This window comes from Nomascus leucogenys, chromosome 23, assembly GCF_006542625.1.
Source record: "Nomascus leucogenys isolate Asia chromosome 23, Asia_NLE_v1, whole genome shotgun sequence".
NCBI lineage: Eukaryota > Metazoa > Chordata > Mammalia > Primates > Hylobatidae > Nomascus > Nomascus leucogenys.
Genome location: NC_044403.1, coordinates 9,164,460 through 9,177,782, shown reverse-complemented (window position 1 = coordinate 9,177,782; position 13,323 = coordinate 9,164,460). Strand labels below are relative to the sequence as shown.

The window sequence follows — 13,323 nt, the reverse complement described above, 5'->3', positions numbered from 1 at the left end:
TATGCTCTCTGCTCTCAAGAAATGTATGGTCTAGTGGAAGAGTTAGATATCAATCCCAAAATCATACAAATAATCACCCCAATACAATCATTGCAAGTTGAGATGAGGGCGCTGAAAGCCTGGGAAACACGGGAGTCCCAAGGGTCTCTTTGAGGAAGTAGCATCCAATCTGAGGTTGAAAGGGCAGGGTGATAAGGCACCGCTGGATGGGGAATCGGAAGTAGACCTTCCAGGCAGAGGCATCAGCAAGTGCAAAGGCCCTGAAGAAAAAGAGTGTGGGGGATGAGGGAGGTGGAAACGGCAAAACAAGATGAGGCTGTAAAGATGAGAAGGACCAGATCCCTTGGGAACTTCTGGTGGGGACTTTGGGTTTTATTCAAAACATAACAGGAAGAGGTTGAAGAGGTTTTTTGCTTAATAAAAATTTTTTGTTTGTTTGTTTGCTTGTTTTTGAGATAGGGTGTCACTCTGTAGCCCAGGCTGGAGTGCAGTGATGTGATCACAGATCACTTCAGCTCCTCCTGGGCTCAAGTGATCCTCCCACCTCAGCCTCCCAAAGTTCTGGGATTACAGTGCTGGGGCTGTGAGTCACCATGCCCCACCGGGTTGAGGAGTTTTTCAAGCAGGTGACTGATGTGATCACTCTGCTCTGCAGAACAAATTGTGTCTGAGAAACAAATGGGGATGAGAAAAAGTGACTCATAGGACTTGATGGAATTTGGTGTGTGATTCAAAGGTCTGCGATATGGCCATAGGCATAGCTTGCATATGAGGAATGTAGCAAACTAATGGAAATGAGAAATTAAAGGGACTAAGATGCCAGGAAGGGGAATGGGCCATCCACATGCACCTTAAAATAAATGGGAAAACAGCATATGGGAGGGAAGAGAAGAGGTAAGTGCTAAAATCTACAGTGGATAATGGGGCCAGAGGGACTGGGATGTCTTCCAGTGATGGTTAGAGGAAGAGAGAGCACAGACTGCTGATCTGAGTAGCAGAGAGCAGATGCTATGCAAGGAGTCTCATGTGGAAACAGTACTGGGCAGGGTGAAGGGCATCAGCCCCACTCCAGCCCTGGATGAGGGGCAGAGAAAATGAGCAGCCTCCACTTTAAAGGTTGGCAGAGAAATGACCTCACCTAAGACCAGGAGGAGCAGGAAACCCTTAGGGAAGATGAAGTGGAGTGTGGTAATATTGGTTGCAAAGGGTATTGTGGGCAGATTTGAGTGGGAGGGCCTACTGCGGGTCAAGTTAAGAGAGAAAATGCAGAGCATCAAGAGAGTGAAGGTGATGGGGACAATGTGGAAACAGTGACATGGGGAATTTAACTGGGTGCTGGGTTGCCAATGCTTTAAGTCCCAATGGTGCATTCCCTGGGTGATGCTGGGTGCTTAGGCCTCTCTGTATTTACTAGTGGGCTGGAAGGGAAGCCCAGTATGCTTTTCCTCAAGGTCTTCTACGATTAGGGAATGAGCAAGTGAGTCTGGGCCCAGGAGTATGGGGTTGTGTACAAGTGCTCTTACGACTGTGTTCATCTGGTCTTCTTTCATGGTTCTGCTTAAATGTCGCCTCCCAATAAAGCCTTTCCTAATTTTTCTGACTTGTCTTTTCCACATACACAGAACCTTGTGCAGACTTCTACTGTAGCACCTACTATATGCACTTTATGGCCTTTGTTATTTATTTATTTATTTATTGAGATGGAGTCTTGCTCTGTCACCCAGGCTGGAGTACAGTGGTGCAATCTCGGCTTACTGCAGCCTCCACCTCCCAGGTTCAAGCAATTCTCTGCCTCAGCCTGCCGAGTAGCTGCGATTGCAGGTGCATGCCACCACACCCAGCTAATTTTTGTATGTTTAGTAGAAACAGGGTTTCGCCATGTTGGTCAGGCTAGTCTCGAACTCCTGGCCTCAAGTGATCTGCCTGCCTCGGCCAATTCTATTTAGGGAGATATATATAAAAAGCAAAGGTGGCCGGGTGCAGTGGCTCATGCCTGTAATCCCAACACTCTGGGAGGCTGACGCAGGTGGACCACCTGAGGTCAGGAGTTTGAGATCAGCCTGGCCAGCATGGCAAAACTCTGTCACTACTAAAAATACAAAAATTAGCCAAGCATGGTGGCAGGCATCTGTAATCCCAGCTACTAGGGAGGCTGAGGAGAATCGCTTGAACCTGGGAGGCTGGAGATTGCAGTGAGCTGAGATCACACCACTGCACTCCAGCCTGGGCGACAGAGCAAGACTCTGACTCAAAAAAATAATAAAACTAAAAATAATAAAATAAAATGTGCATAGGTACCAGTATTTCAGATTTTCTTGATAATGACTCTGGTGTCAAGCTAATTTCATTATAAGGCTTCAATTTTTTTTAATTCAATTTTGATTATAATAAACTCACGTGTCAAACATCAAATATATAAATATATACAGTGAAAAGGCTCACGGTAACTTTCTTTTTGTCTCTACCTGAGAGCTTACTGGTTCTTTCCTCAATTGTTTTCTTTTAATGTCATTATTTTTTACACCTAATGACTATGCAAATGACTTCCAATCTTTGTAATCACAAAGAATGCTGCAATAAATAATCTTGTTGATAAGTCATTTCACATGTGTACGAGTTAATATAAGGCACTTTTAATTAAACTAAATATTAACAATGATGTTGAATCATTAAATCTATTGTAAACTAGGCAGTTACATTAATATGGTTAAAACAATCCCTCATTTCAAGCTTCAAAGTGTTGTCCTTGAATATCAAGTGGTAGACTAAAGTACTCCCTCACATACTGTTCTAAGAACGTTGATCAAGAGGTGGGAAGGTGCCAGTTAACCAGCAAATGCAACATTAACACACTCAGTTATTAAGGGGCATAAACTTTATTGACATCCTACATCTATATATTCATGGAACTACTGACAATATTAATAAAATATTTGCTCTAATGTTATTGAATTTTTAAAAGCCAGTTTAGTTAATATCATGCTTTATAACCAAGTAATGATTACATGTTATATGATTAATGTTATATGATTTCTTTTAAATAAGCATAAAGACTCATGGAAAACTATTGGGCCGGGCGCGGTGGCTCACGCTTGTAATCCCAGCACTTTGGGAGGCCGAGGCGGGCGGATCACGAAGTCAGGAGATCGAGACCACGGTGAAACCCCGTCTCTACTAAAAATACAAAAAATTAGCCGGGCGTGGTGGCGGGCGCCTGTAGTCCCAGCTACTCGGAGAGGCTGAGACAGGAGAATGGCGTGAACCCGGGAGGCGGAGCTTGCAGTGAGCCGAGATTGCGCCACTGCACTCCAGCCTGGGCGACAGAGCAAGACTCCGTCTCAAAAAATAAAAATAAAAATAAAAATAAAAAGACTCATGGAAAACTATCAGCAGAGCCAACCATGAATAGTTGATGTGTATAACCAAAAGAAAAAGGAAATCAGTTATCAGGAGACCTTCGAAAGTGAATACAGTAGGTGCCAGAACTCTCCACAGGGAATTTGAGAAGTCCTATTTCTCGAGGCATTTAAATGGAATAGAACTGAAAGCTAGAAAAATAAACTCAAAAGAACAATCCTTCTTCAGCAGAAGTAAAAGCCCAAAATGACCTAATAGATTTTTTCTTTCAAAATTCTAGGATTCAATGAACACTGCTCTAAGTGCCTCTTTTGTTGGATTTGTTTGTCAGGGTATGCATTCATTAGTTTGCTTAAAAACTGCATTGTTTGCAACAAAGAAAAACATGTTGAACAGTATCGGAATTGGTTAAGATTCCCAAACACATGACTTTGTTCTATATTCTAAGACCATTCCAAGGATGTTTCCCTTTACATACTGCCTTAATCTGAAAACTAGTGATTTAACAGGCTGGCATTACTGAGTTTATTCATTACGATTTTTGTGGTGTTCAGTTTATATTCCTATGTAGCATCATTTTGCATGACTTTTCCTGCAATCAATTTAAAATTAACCAGCTATGTGAGTTTGCCAGTAGACATATATAGCAGCTATATGAGTTTGGCAATAGGCATTAAGCTACATGAGTTTGCAGCTATGTTAGTTTGGCAATAGGCATTAATAGCAGCTATATGAGTTTGGCAATAGTCATTAAGACCATGTAAATACTTTACTGTTCTCTGTGTTTTTACAATCCTCTGTCTTTTGGAAGTCAATTAAAGCTTTAATTCCAAAGAAATCCAAGCGTGGACAGATGTATGTACCGTTCAAAAACAGAGAAGTATAAAACAGAATCAATTAATCTGAATCTTGAAAATCCAGAAATAGGCGCTCGATTTAACTCAACTAATATCTGTAAAGCACCAACAATGGTGCAAGGTTCATGCCATGGTAGAAGAAAAGGTAAGTGCAGAGGAGTTGCAGCATATGATCAATATCTTATTGGGGCAAGGTTCATGCTACAACAGAGGAAAAGGTAATAAGCACAGTCGAATTAAAGCATTGATCAGTATCTTATTTCCTGACTTCAAAATGTAAATCTATGCATACCTTCCCACCTTTCGCCCATGTTCATTCCACTGCAAAAACATGATCACTGTTCTCACAAGTTTTCTGGGGAGTGGGCTGCATGGTGAGCAACGTGGTGCAAATTATAGATAGGATGGAGGGAGTTAAAAACCAGTAAGTGCAAACATAAGAACTCATTTTGAGATAGATCAAATCCTCTCTTATGACCAGAGAAATGCATGCACATAGAAGAGGTATAGGTAGATTTTAAAAGGTCTCATGCACTAAACTCAACTTAGGAGACAATAGGGAAGCCATAGATTTTGAGTGGTGGAATGACATCGAACAGCATGTAATGAAAATTAAGCTTCAGACCAGTTGGGAGACTTTTGGAATAATTCAAGTGAGAAGTAACGAGGGCATAAACCAGTATGCAGGGTAATGGGAAAGACAGAACCTACAGATTCAGAGAAGACAGAGTCCACAGGACATGGTACCTGATTGAATATGTGGAATAAGAGAATAAGAAGGAAGTAAAAGATGGCTGGCTGGGCATGTAATCCCAGCAGTTTGGGAGGCCAAGGCGGGCGGATGACTTGAGGTCAAGAATTCTAGACCAGCCTGGCCAACATGGTGAAACCCCGTCTCTACTAAAAATACAAAAATACAAAGCCAAGTGTGGTCATGGGCGCCTGTAATCCCAGCTACTCAGGAGGCTGAGGCAGGAGAATTGCTTGAACCCGGGAGGCGGAGGTTGCAGTGAGCCAAAATCACACCACTGCACTCCAGCCTGGGTGACAGAGCAAGACTCCACCTCAAAAAAAAAAAAAAAAAAAAGATGGCTGGACTTGGGCCAAATATACACCCTTGCTACAATCAGCTGTGGTTAAGGTGGGGTCACCTGTAAAGAACATGGCCATACTGGCCTTCTCCTTTGACAGGTACAACAGGTAGGGGAAATTATCTAAGTGGGAAGTAGGAAAGCTAGGCACCCCAAACTCCTACACTCCACTGAGAAATTGCATATTAACCTTGGCTAAGAAAACACCCACGCACACTTCCAAACTAGTTGAAGATCAAAGAAATTGGGGTGCAGATGGTATGAACCGAGTTCTATTCTGTAACTATACACCTTAGATCTTGATGAGATGAAACAAAGAAGAAAGTGATAACTTATGTGCTGTGAACAAACAAACCATTGGTTGTTTATCTCTTGAACTAAAAGGCAAGTAGAGATTTTCAATATTCAAATGGCAGCGTGAAGCTTCTGCTTATATAGGTTCATATCTCAGCTGATTGCAAAGGCAAGAGCCAATAGCTCTCCACTGCTCTGAATAACTAAACCATTTCAGTCTTTTCTACCTGTCTTCCATGCTATATGCACTCTATTGTCCTGGCTTTAATAACCAATAACTTAGATATAAAACTTTGTGTCTATATGTGTTTGCACATTTTGCAAAAGATTGGCCATACTTTTCATAAGATTTGCAAACTGGCCCGGTGCAGTGATGGATACCTGTAATCCCAGCACTTTGGAGGCCAAGGTGGGTGGATCACTGGAGCCCAGGAGTTCAAGACCAGCCAGTGCAACATGGAGAAACCCCATCTCTACAAAAAATACAAAAGTTCGCCGGGTGTGGTGGCATGTGCCTGTGGTCCCAGCTACTCAGGGGACTGAGGCAGGAAGATCACTTGAGCCCAGGAGGTTGAAGCTGAAGTGAGCCATGGTTGTACCACTGCACTCCAGCCTAGGTGACAGAATGAGACCCTATCTGGAAAAAATATATATATATATATTTACAAACTGGTGTCAGACCCAAGAAAGCCTAGAACCTGGAGAGATCAATAGCACAATAGACTAGGAGTCTGTCTACTTTCTCATTTTGCTCTTTTATTTGTATTATTTATTTATTATTAAGCAATTCTAGTAAGTTTTCTGATGCTTTCCTTAGAAGAATGTTTTCAGTTAAAGCAGTTTGAGGCCGGGCGCGGTGGCTGATGCCTATAATCCCAGCACTTTGGGAGGCTGAGGCGGGCGGATCACTAGGTCAGGAGATCGAGACCATCCTGGCTAACACGGTGAAACCCCGTCTCTACTAAAATTACAAAAAATTAGCCGGGCGTGGTGGTGGGTGCCTGTAGTCCCAGCTACTCGGGAAGCTGAAGCAGGAGAATGGTGTGAACCCAGGAGGCAGAGCTTGCAGTGACCCGAGATCGCACCACTGTACTCCAGCCTGGGTGACAGAGCAAGACTCCGTCTCAAAAAAAAAAAAAAAGGTAGTTTGCATGGCATTTAGAAAATGGAAAGCAAAAGCACCAATTAAGCAAGGAAGTCCTGCCTCAAACCCGCATGTGTTTCTTCTATAAACACCAGCACTATTCTTATAAGTATACAGAGCACTCACTGACACTGAAAACCATGGAACCCTGAGTCATGTATTATGCTTCCCCATGTAGACTTTGCAGCTGTCTTTTAACTCTACCTTTTATCTTCAAAGTTCAAGGAAACATTTATTATGATTTCAAATTCCTGAACTCACATCTAGTCCTAAAGTCAAAACAATATAACTTGGTACCTAAATCAACTGAAATGAAATGAAATGCACTTGGCAAAATCACCCTTTTATGTAGTGGTGGAATGCTAACAACTGCCCTGGGACCATCCTGTGCAAGTCCACCCTTGGCTTCATCCCAGGATATACCCAAACTTCGTCTCAACTGTGTCTCTTTGTCAGTCACGTTAAGAGACAGCTGTGGAATGTTTGGTCTAGAATATCCCAACAGGTGCTCCTTCCGTCTCGATTTCTATGGAGTCAAATAGAATTTGATCTGTAATCCTATGTCCCAGGCTTCCTAAGTCTTCCTAAAGCAGATATCCATTTATAGTCAAAACAGCAAAAACAGTTCTCGCACTGAGGGATAAACTGTAAATGCAATTGATGAAACATTCAAATCTACACATCAGAATAAAGAACTGACAAATGAATTGGTTCTTTTTAGATTAAAGACTATTCTTAATGGAACTAGCGGAGTTTTACAAGTATTTCACAACTTTCAATAAGAAAGAGCCACATGTTTTTCAGTATGACTTCAGTTTATTCCTTGTAATGTAATTTCCTCTATTTTTTTCTTTATTGGTCTTCCCTGTTTCCATTCCTCCATTTTCCTGTATTTTTGGGACATAACTGTCTCTTTCTTTTAGATTTTCTTTTTCCCATTAATTACTGAACACAAGAAAAATGTTTTGCAAAATAGTCTTTCCCACCAAAAAGGTATAATATGACAGTAGAAAAATGTTTATGTGACATGCTATGCTGTATTCATAAGGTAATCTGATTTCCAAGCTATTTTAAGGATATGAGTACTCAATTTTTAGGGGAAAGATAATTTAGCTTTGTGGACTTCAGAGCACAAATTATAAGCATAGTTGAAACTGATACCTGAACCTGATGTTCCAGAAAAGATAGATTCTCCTTTGCCTTCACCATTGACATTGTGAGTCACTGACAAGGTCTTATGATGAAACTGTTTACCAATATTTGCAAAGTCGTGTTTATGAATAAAAGCACCTAAATGCTTAATTTTGAAACATTTAAAAAATGTGAGTTGCACCTCACATTTATGTCTTGGCTGAACTGCATACAATCCCATTGCAGTGGCCTTAGTTGAATGGACAGAGGCTCAGGAAAGGCCATCAGGAGGAACATTTACCATATGTTAGGTGAAATGTATAGACCATTTGGACAGCTGTTAAGGGGATAATGTTACAATACAAAAGCTGCCTATATTTTTGACCGTAAAATGAGCAGATCAGCCATAGTTTCCTCCTGTGCTCAAAAAGAATGATAGCACATGCCTGTAATCCCAGCACTTTGGGAGGCCGAGATGGGCGGATTGCTTGAGGCCAGGAGTTCCAGACCAGCCTGGCCAACATGGCAAAACTCCATCTTTACAAAAAAAAAATACGAAAATTAGCTGGGCGTGGTGGTAATCCCAGCTTCTCAGGAGGCTGAGGCCCAAGAATTGCTTGAACCTAGGAGGTACAGGTTGCGGTGAGTAGAGATCACTCTGCGGCACTCCAGCCTGAACAACACAGTGAGATTCTGTCAAAAAAAAAAAAAAAAGAAAGAAAAAAAAGAAAAGAAAAGAAAAAAGAATGATAGCATCATATAGAAAGTAGAGGATACCTGGGACAATTATGTATATCATGGAAGGTCCCGGATTCTCACTCTCCAATACAGTAATCAAACCTTCCTGAGCATAAAGCTGATCATGCCACTGGGTTTCCCTGGGGTGACTGTTATTTAAAGAAACTGTGGTTACCAACACTAAAAGGAAATAGAGAAAGTTCTTTATCTTCCAACTTCCTATACCAATTGAGAAGAGGCCATGTAAAGAAGCCGGCAACCTGAAACCCCAAAAGATATAACCAATCCAAAGGCTCAAGATAGCCACCATTTAGAAACAATCTTTCATTTATGCACAGAAATAATTTACTCATAAGCCCAGCCCTCTCGGTTAGGTTAATAACACCACTATCAGCTTTCCAGCTGTTCACTTCCCTTGCTTTATTTCTAGACATGAGAAAAAAGGAACAAAATATATAATTAGGAAAACAATTGAAATGTCAGCCTATGGACAAAACTGAGACAAGATTTATATAAGTAGAGAGTATATTGAGGTCAAATTTGAGGACTTCAACCAAGGAAACACCAAATCAAGTTGCCCTGAATATATACAGCAGTTACAAGTGGGTTTTTAAAAGAAAAAAGAGGCAGTTTCTAAGTTGTTTGAGAAGAATTTATATTAAAATAACATAAACTATATAAACTATTGATAGGCTAAACATTGTTTTTTTTGTATCACAAATTCCAGGAACATAATGAGTGAGGCAGTTAGTCAGGAACAAAATGTCTTTAAATAACTACTCCTAATTAGCCGGGCGTGGTGGCGGGCGCCTGTAGTCCCAGCTACTCGGAGAGGCTGAGGCAGGAGAATGGCGTGAACCCGGGAGGCGGAGCTTGCAGTGAGCCGAGATCGCGCCACTGCACTCCAGCCTGGGTGACAGAGCGAGACTCTGTCTCAAAAAAAAAATAAAAATAAAAATAAAAAAATAAAAAAATAACTACTCCTGCGCATGGGTACGGGGGGCGTGGCTGAAGTCTCACACTCCTATCTCTCTGGACCTGATAAATTGTGTAGCCTTCACAAAGCTCAGATAGCTCTGAGCTATTTTTCTTTTTTCAGGGAGTTGCACAGCTACTGACAGAAAGCACATCTTGGTTTTAGTCCATAGTACAAACCTCAGTTGTGATCAAATGTTTTCAACTTCCTTTCATAATAAGGTTTTAAACTGATTTCAAATAATAAGATCTGGTTCTAATGGGCTGAAAAGCAAGAGAAATTCTTGCGTACAAAAGGAAAAATATTTTTCCCCTTTTCTCTCTGTAGTTCTGAAATCAAGTGAAATTACTCATTACTGAAACTTATCAGATGAAAATATTGGCCAGCATTACATTCTTTTCCTTCCCAACCCCCATCTTTTTTTTCCTTTTTCTAACCACCACCCTTTTGTTAGGCCAGCTTAACTAGCTTTACATCTCTGAGCCTAGCCTGAGGGGCCACATCCTGTGTCTGGAATGTAAAACCTCTCTCCCCACTAGGCCTCCGGTCTTCCCTACACACACACACACACACACACACACACACACACACACACACACGGACTTCCCTTGCCTCCATCCCATTCACATGTGTATCATTTTTAAATCTCCATAAATCTATTAAGTCATAATACGCACTTACCATTTTTGTACACATGCTACTCAGTGTATATTGTATATACTATGTTTCTTATCCGGTTGCCCATTCTGCATGTGTCCATCTTAAAATACAAGCTCATGCATGTCTTAAGCCTGGAGAATTTGCTGAGGACAAAGGCAATCAAGATGCCATGTGCAAATAACATTTTTTTAAAAACTCAAGCTTGTGATAGCAATACATATTTAAGAGATAAGTGGAAAGATGTTTGAACTATTGTGATAAAACTAACTTAATGGAACCTCCCATACTTCTTCGATCACACCAAGAATACAATCATTTCTTTCTTAATCTTAGGAAATATCAGGAAACAGAAAAGAGACTACTTGTAGATATCTTACCTAGTTTCCCATGTTATAAAAGTACCTTGTGGAAGGGACAGGGGTTTTTGGATCTACAAAAATGTGTAACAACCACAACTCCACATGGACAGGAAAAAGCTGGAAAAGCAAGACTGTTCATTCTTACAGTTTTCTCCTTTTACTTACTAAAGCTATAATCAACTAAAGTGTGTTTTTCATCTAAAATGAAACGAGCATGAGGAAGCCAGAAATAGAACCTCTAACTATAGAAGAAAGGTTGTGTGATCTCTGTTAAATACAAAAACGCATAGTTTCCACTCGGTTACTGTTTAATTGTAGTGAAAGTTTTTGTTTGGCATCAAAGGCGCTATTTACATATTATTTCTTCTAAGTGAAACTATGGTCTGGGATGGGTTGTAGATAAGAGCAGTTGAGAACCACGCTTCATCTCCCTCCTTCGAAACTCTGAAACGTGGCTTTATTCCTACCAGAAGTTCAGGCTGCATTGTGGTCATCTCAATTCCAAAATGTTAGATGTCAAGAATATCTGCCCATCCTTCACTTTCCTTGGAAAAAGTTGCTCTTCGGGTTTTATATGCGATTGCAGTTTTCCAGCGTATGAAACCAGGAAAACAAAACACTCAACGGTGTACATCCCTACACCTAAATCGTCAGAAATAATAGGCAGCTAGGCTAATTATCCTTGATTAGCAAGATCAGAGCCATTAGGGTGCTCACTGGTTTAACAAATGAATGCCCTTAGGCGTCTATCATTTGTAACTCCTAGAAGCTTTAATTTCCACAAGAAACAAAATAAGAGGGGCCTTCTGCTTTTAACAGAGAAAAGATCATTCTCCCTCCCCTCTCCACCCGGGTCAACTCTTCCAGCCGCTCCCTCCCGCATCACACACACGCTGCAGGAAAGCGCATTTACAGCCCGGGACATCCCCAGACCTCCTCTCCAAAATTCCCCACCTCCTGTGCATAGAAGAAACTGAGAGAAGCCCTCACTTCCTTTCCAAACTTCACAAGCAGGGGAGGGAGCTGTAGCAGCCTTTCACCTCCGTTCCCAAAAGCGAATGTGAAAAAGTCCGAGAAGGCACGTCCTGCGAGTGGAGGTTAAACCGAAATCTGAACAGAACGCACGGTCCCCGCAAACTACGATTGATAAAGAAGATACTGCAGACGTTTGCGGGGGATAAAAGCCATGGTTGTCCCGCCTTCCTCCCCTCCCTGCCAACTGTGTTTCTTGGAGAAATCGCCGGTTCAATTCAAGCACACATTTTTGTAAAACACAGACAAAACCATAAATAGTTACCTTCATTGTTCCGTCGGCCACGAGGGAAGCTCGAGCTGAGCGGAGGGCAGATCCCAAGGGTCGCAGCCCCTGACCCTGTGGGCCGGGTCTGCGGCTGCAGAGCGCGGTCCCGGCTGCGGCAAGACCTGGGGCACTGCCCGAGGCGGCAGCGAGTACACGTGGCGGGCTGGATTGCAACCCGCCCTCTCGCGGCGGAGACTCGCGACCTAGCGGATTGCATCAGCAGGAAGACACTAAGGCTGCTCCCCCAGGCCGCCCCAGATGGTGGAGTCTCTCCAGCCCGAAGATTCGGAGCCAGCGCCCAGACCCGGGCCTCACTCACTGCTCATTTCTGGGGTGCAGGGCGGAGGTGCCAGTGTTGCAAGCAAGTGACACGGTTACCCCCGAATCAGTCACTGTGGGTGCGTACCCGAGTGTGGGGATGCCCGTGTAACATTTATATGGGGACGTCAAGGAGGAGGAAAGAAACAGATCAGAGGTCAAATGTGATTGCCATTCCCTCATCACTGGCTCCTGCCCGCCTCCCTACTGTCCCCAAAGTAACTTTGCTGCATGCTGAGAGGACCGCGGCACAATCCTGCCCAAAAGTATACGTGCATCCCCCGCGGCTACTTTAAATGTACTTTTGCAATAGTCAAGAACATGTGCCTGGTTTGCCAATCTCTTTCCCGGAGTTCCTTAGTCCACCCTCAAATATAACCATTTTTGCCAATTTATTATGTACATGGGGGGAAATTTTTAATCCTTTAATTTGAGCATATAAAATTCTTTATAATGTGAAATTGCCCAGTAGCCTAGTTGGTCCCCTGTAAGTTCCCTCCCCACAGCTATACAAAGCTCCAGGAATGCCACTTTTCCATGTCCAGCTCCTAGGCCAGCCTCCATGACTGCTTAAGTGTGCTGCTGGTTGACCTCCGCTCCCTCTCTGTCAAGCTGGCAAACTCCTATTTTTGTAAATTTCAACCCAAGTCTTTGCTGTGGAAGTTGCCTCCAATGCCCTCAAACAGAATTGGGCCCTTGGTGTATGTGCTGCACTTTGTCCATATCCTTTCTCAAAATCAATTATTTTATTTTATTATTTTTTAATGGAGATGGGGGTCTCACTAAATTGGCCAAGCTGCTCTTGAACTCCTGGCCTCAGCAATCCCCTCGCCTCCGCCTCCCAAATTGCTGGGATTACAGATGTGAGCCACTGTGCCCAGCTTCTTAATTTTACTTTGTTTGTTTGCACAGTTGTCACTTCAGTGGATTATGAGATTCTTAAGGGCAGATCCTTTGTCATATTTATCTCCCATACCAAGTGGCCTGCCTTGGAAGAGAGGGAGTGTTGAAAACAAATGTGTCAGTGCTTAATGACTGTTGGTCAGGTGAATGAATGGTTAAATTACGTGTTCAGTAAATGTACTGAGTGATTTCTAC

At 42.4% G+C, this 13,323-nt stretch overlaps 1 protein-coding gene across 1 annotated transcript in view; it reads right to left on the bottom strand.

Moving 5' to 3' along the window:
• The window catches only part of BCAT1 (branched chain amino acid transaminase 1), a 132,983-nt gene extending 120,549 nt beyond the window's left edge, over positions 1-12,434 (bottom strand). The window contains exon 1 of the mRNA XM_012502471.2: positions 11,905-12,434. Coding sequence (XP_012357925.1) covers positions 11,905-11,910 — 6 coding nt within the window. The 5' untranslated portion in view covers positions 11,911-12,434. The remainder of the gene's footprint in view (positions 1-11,904) is intronic.
• Positions 12,435-13,323: the final 889 nt, after the last annotated feature.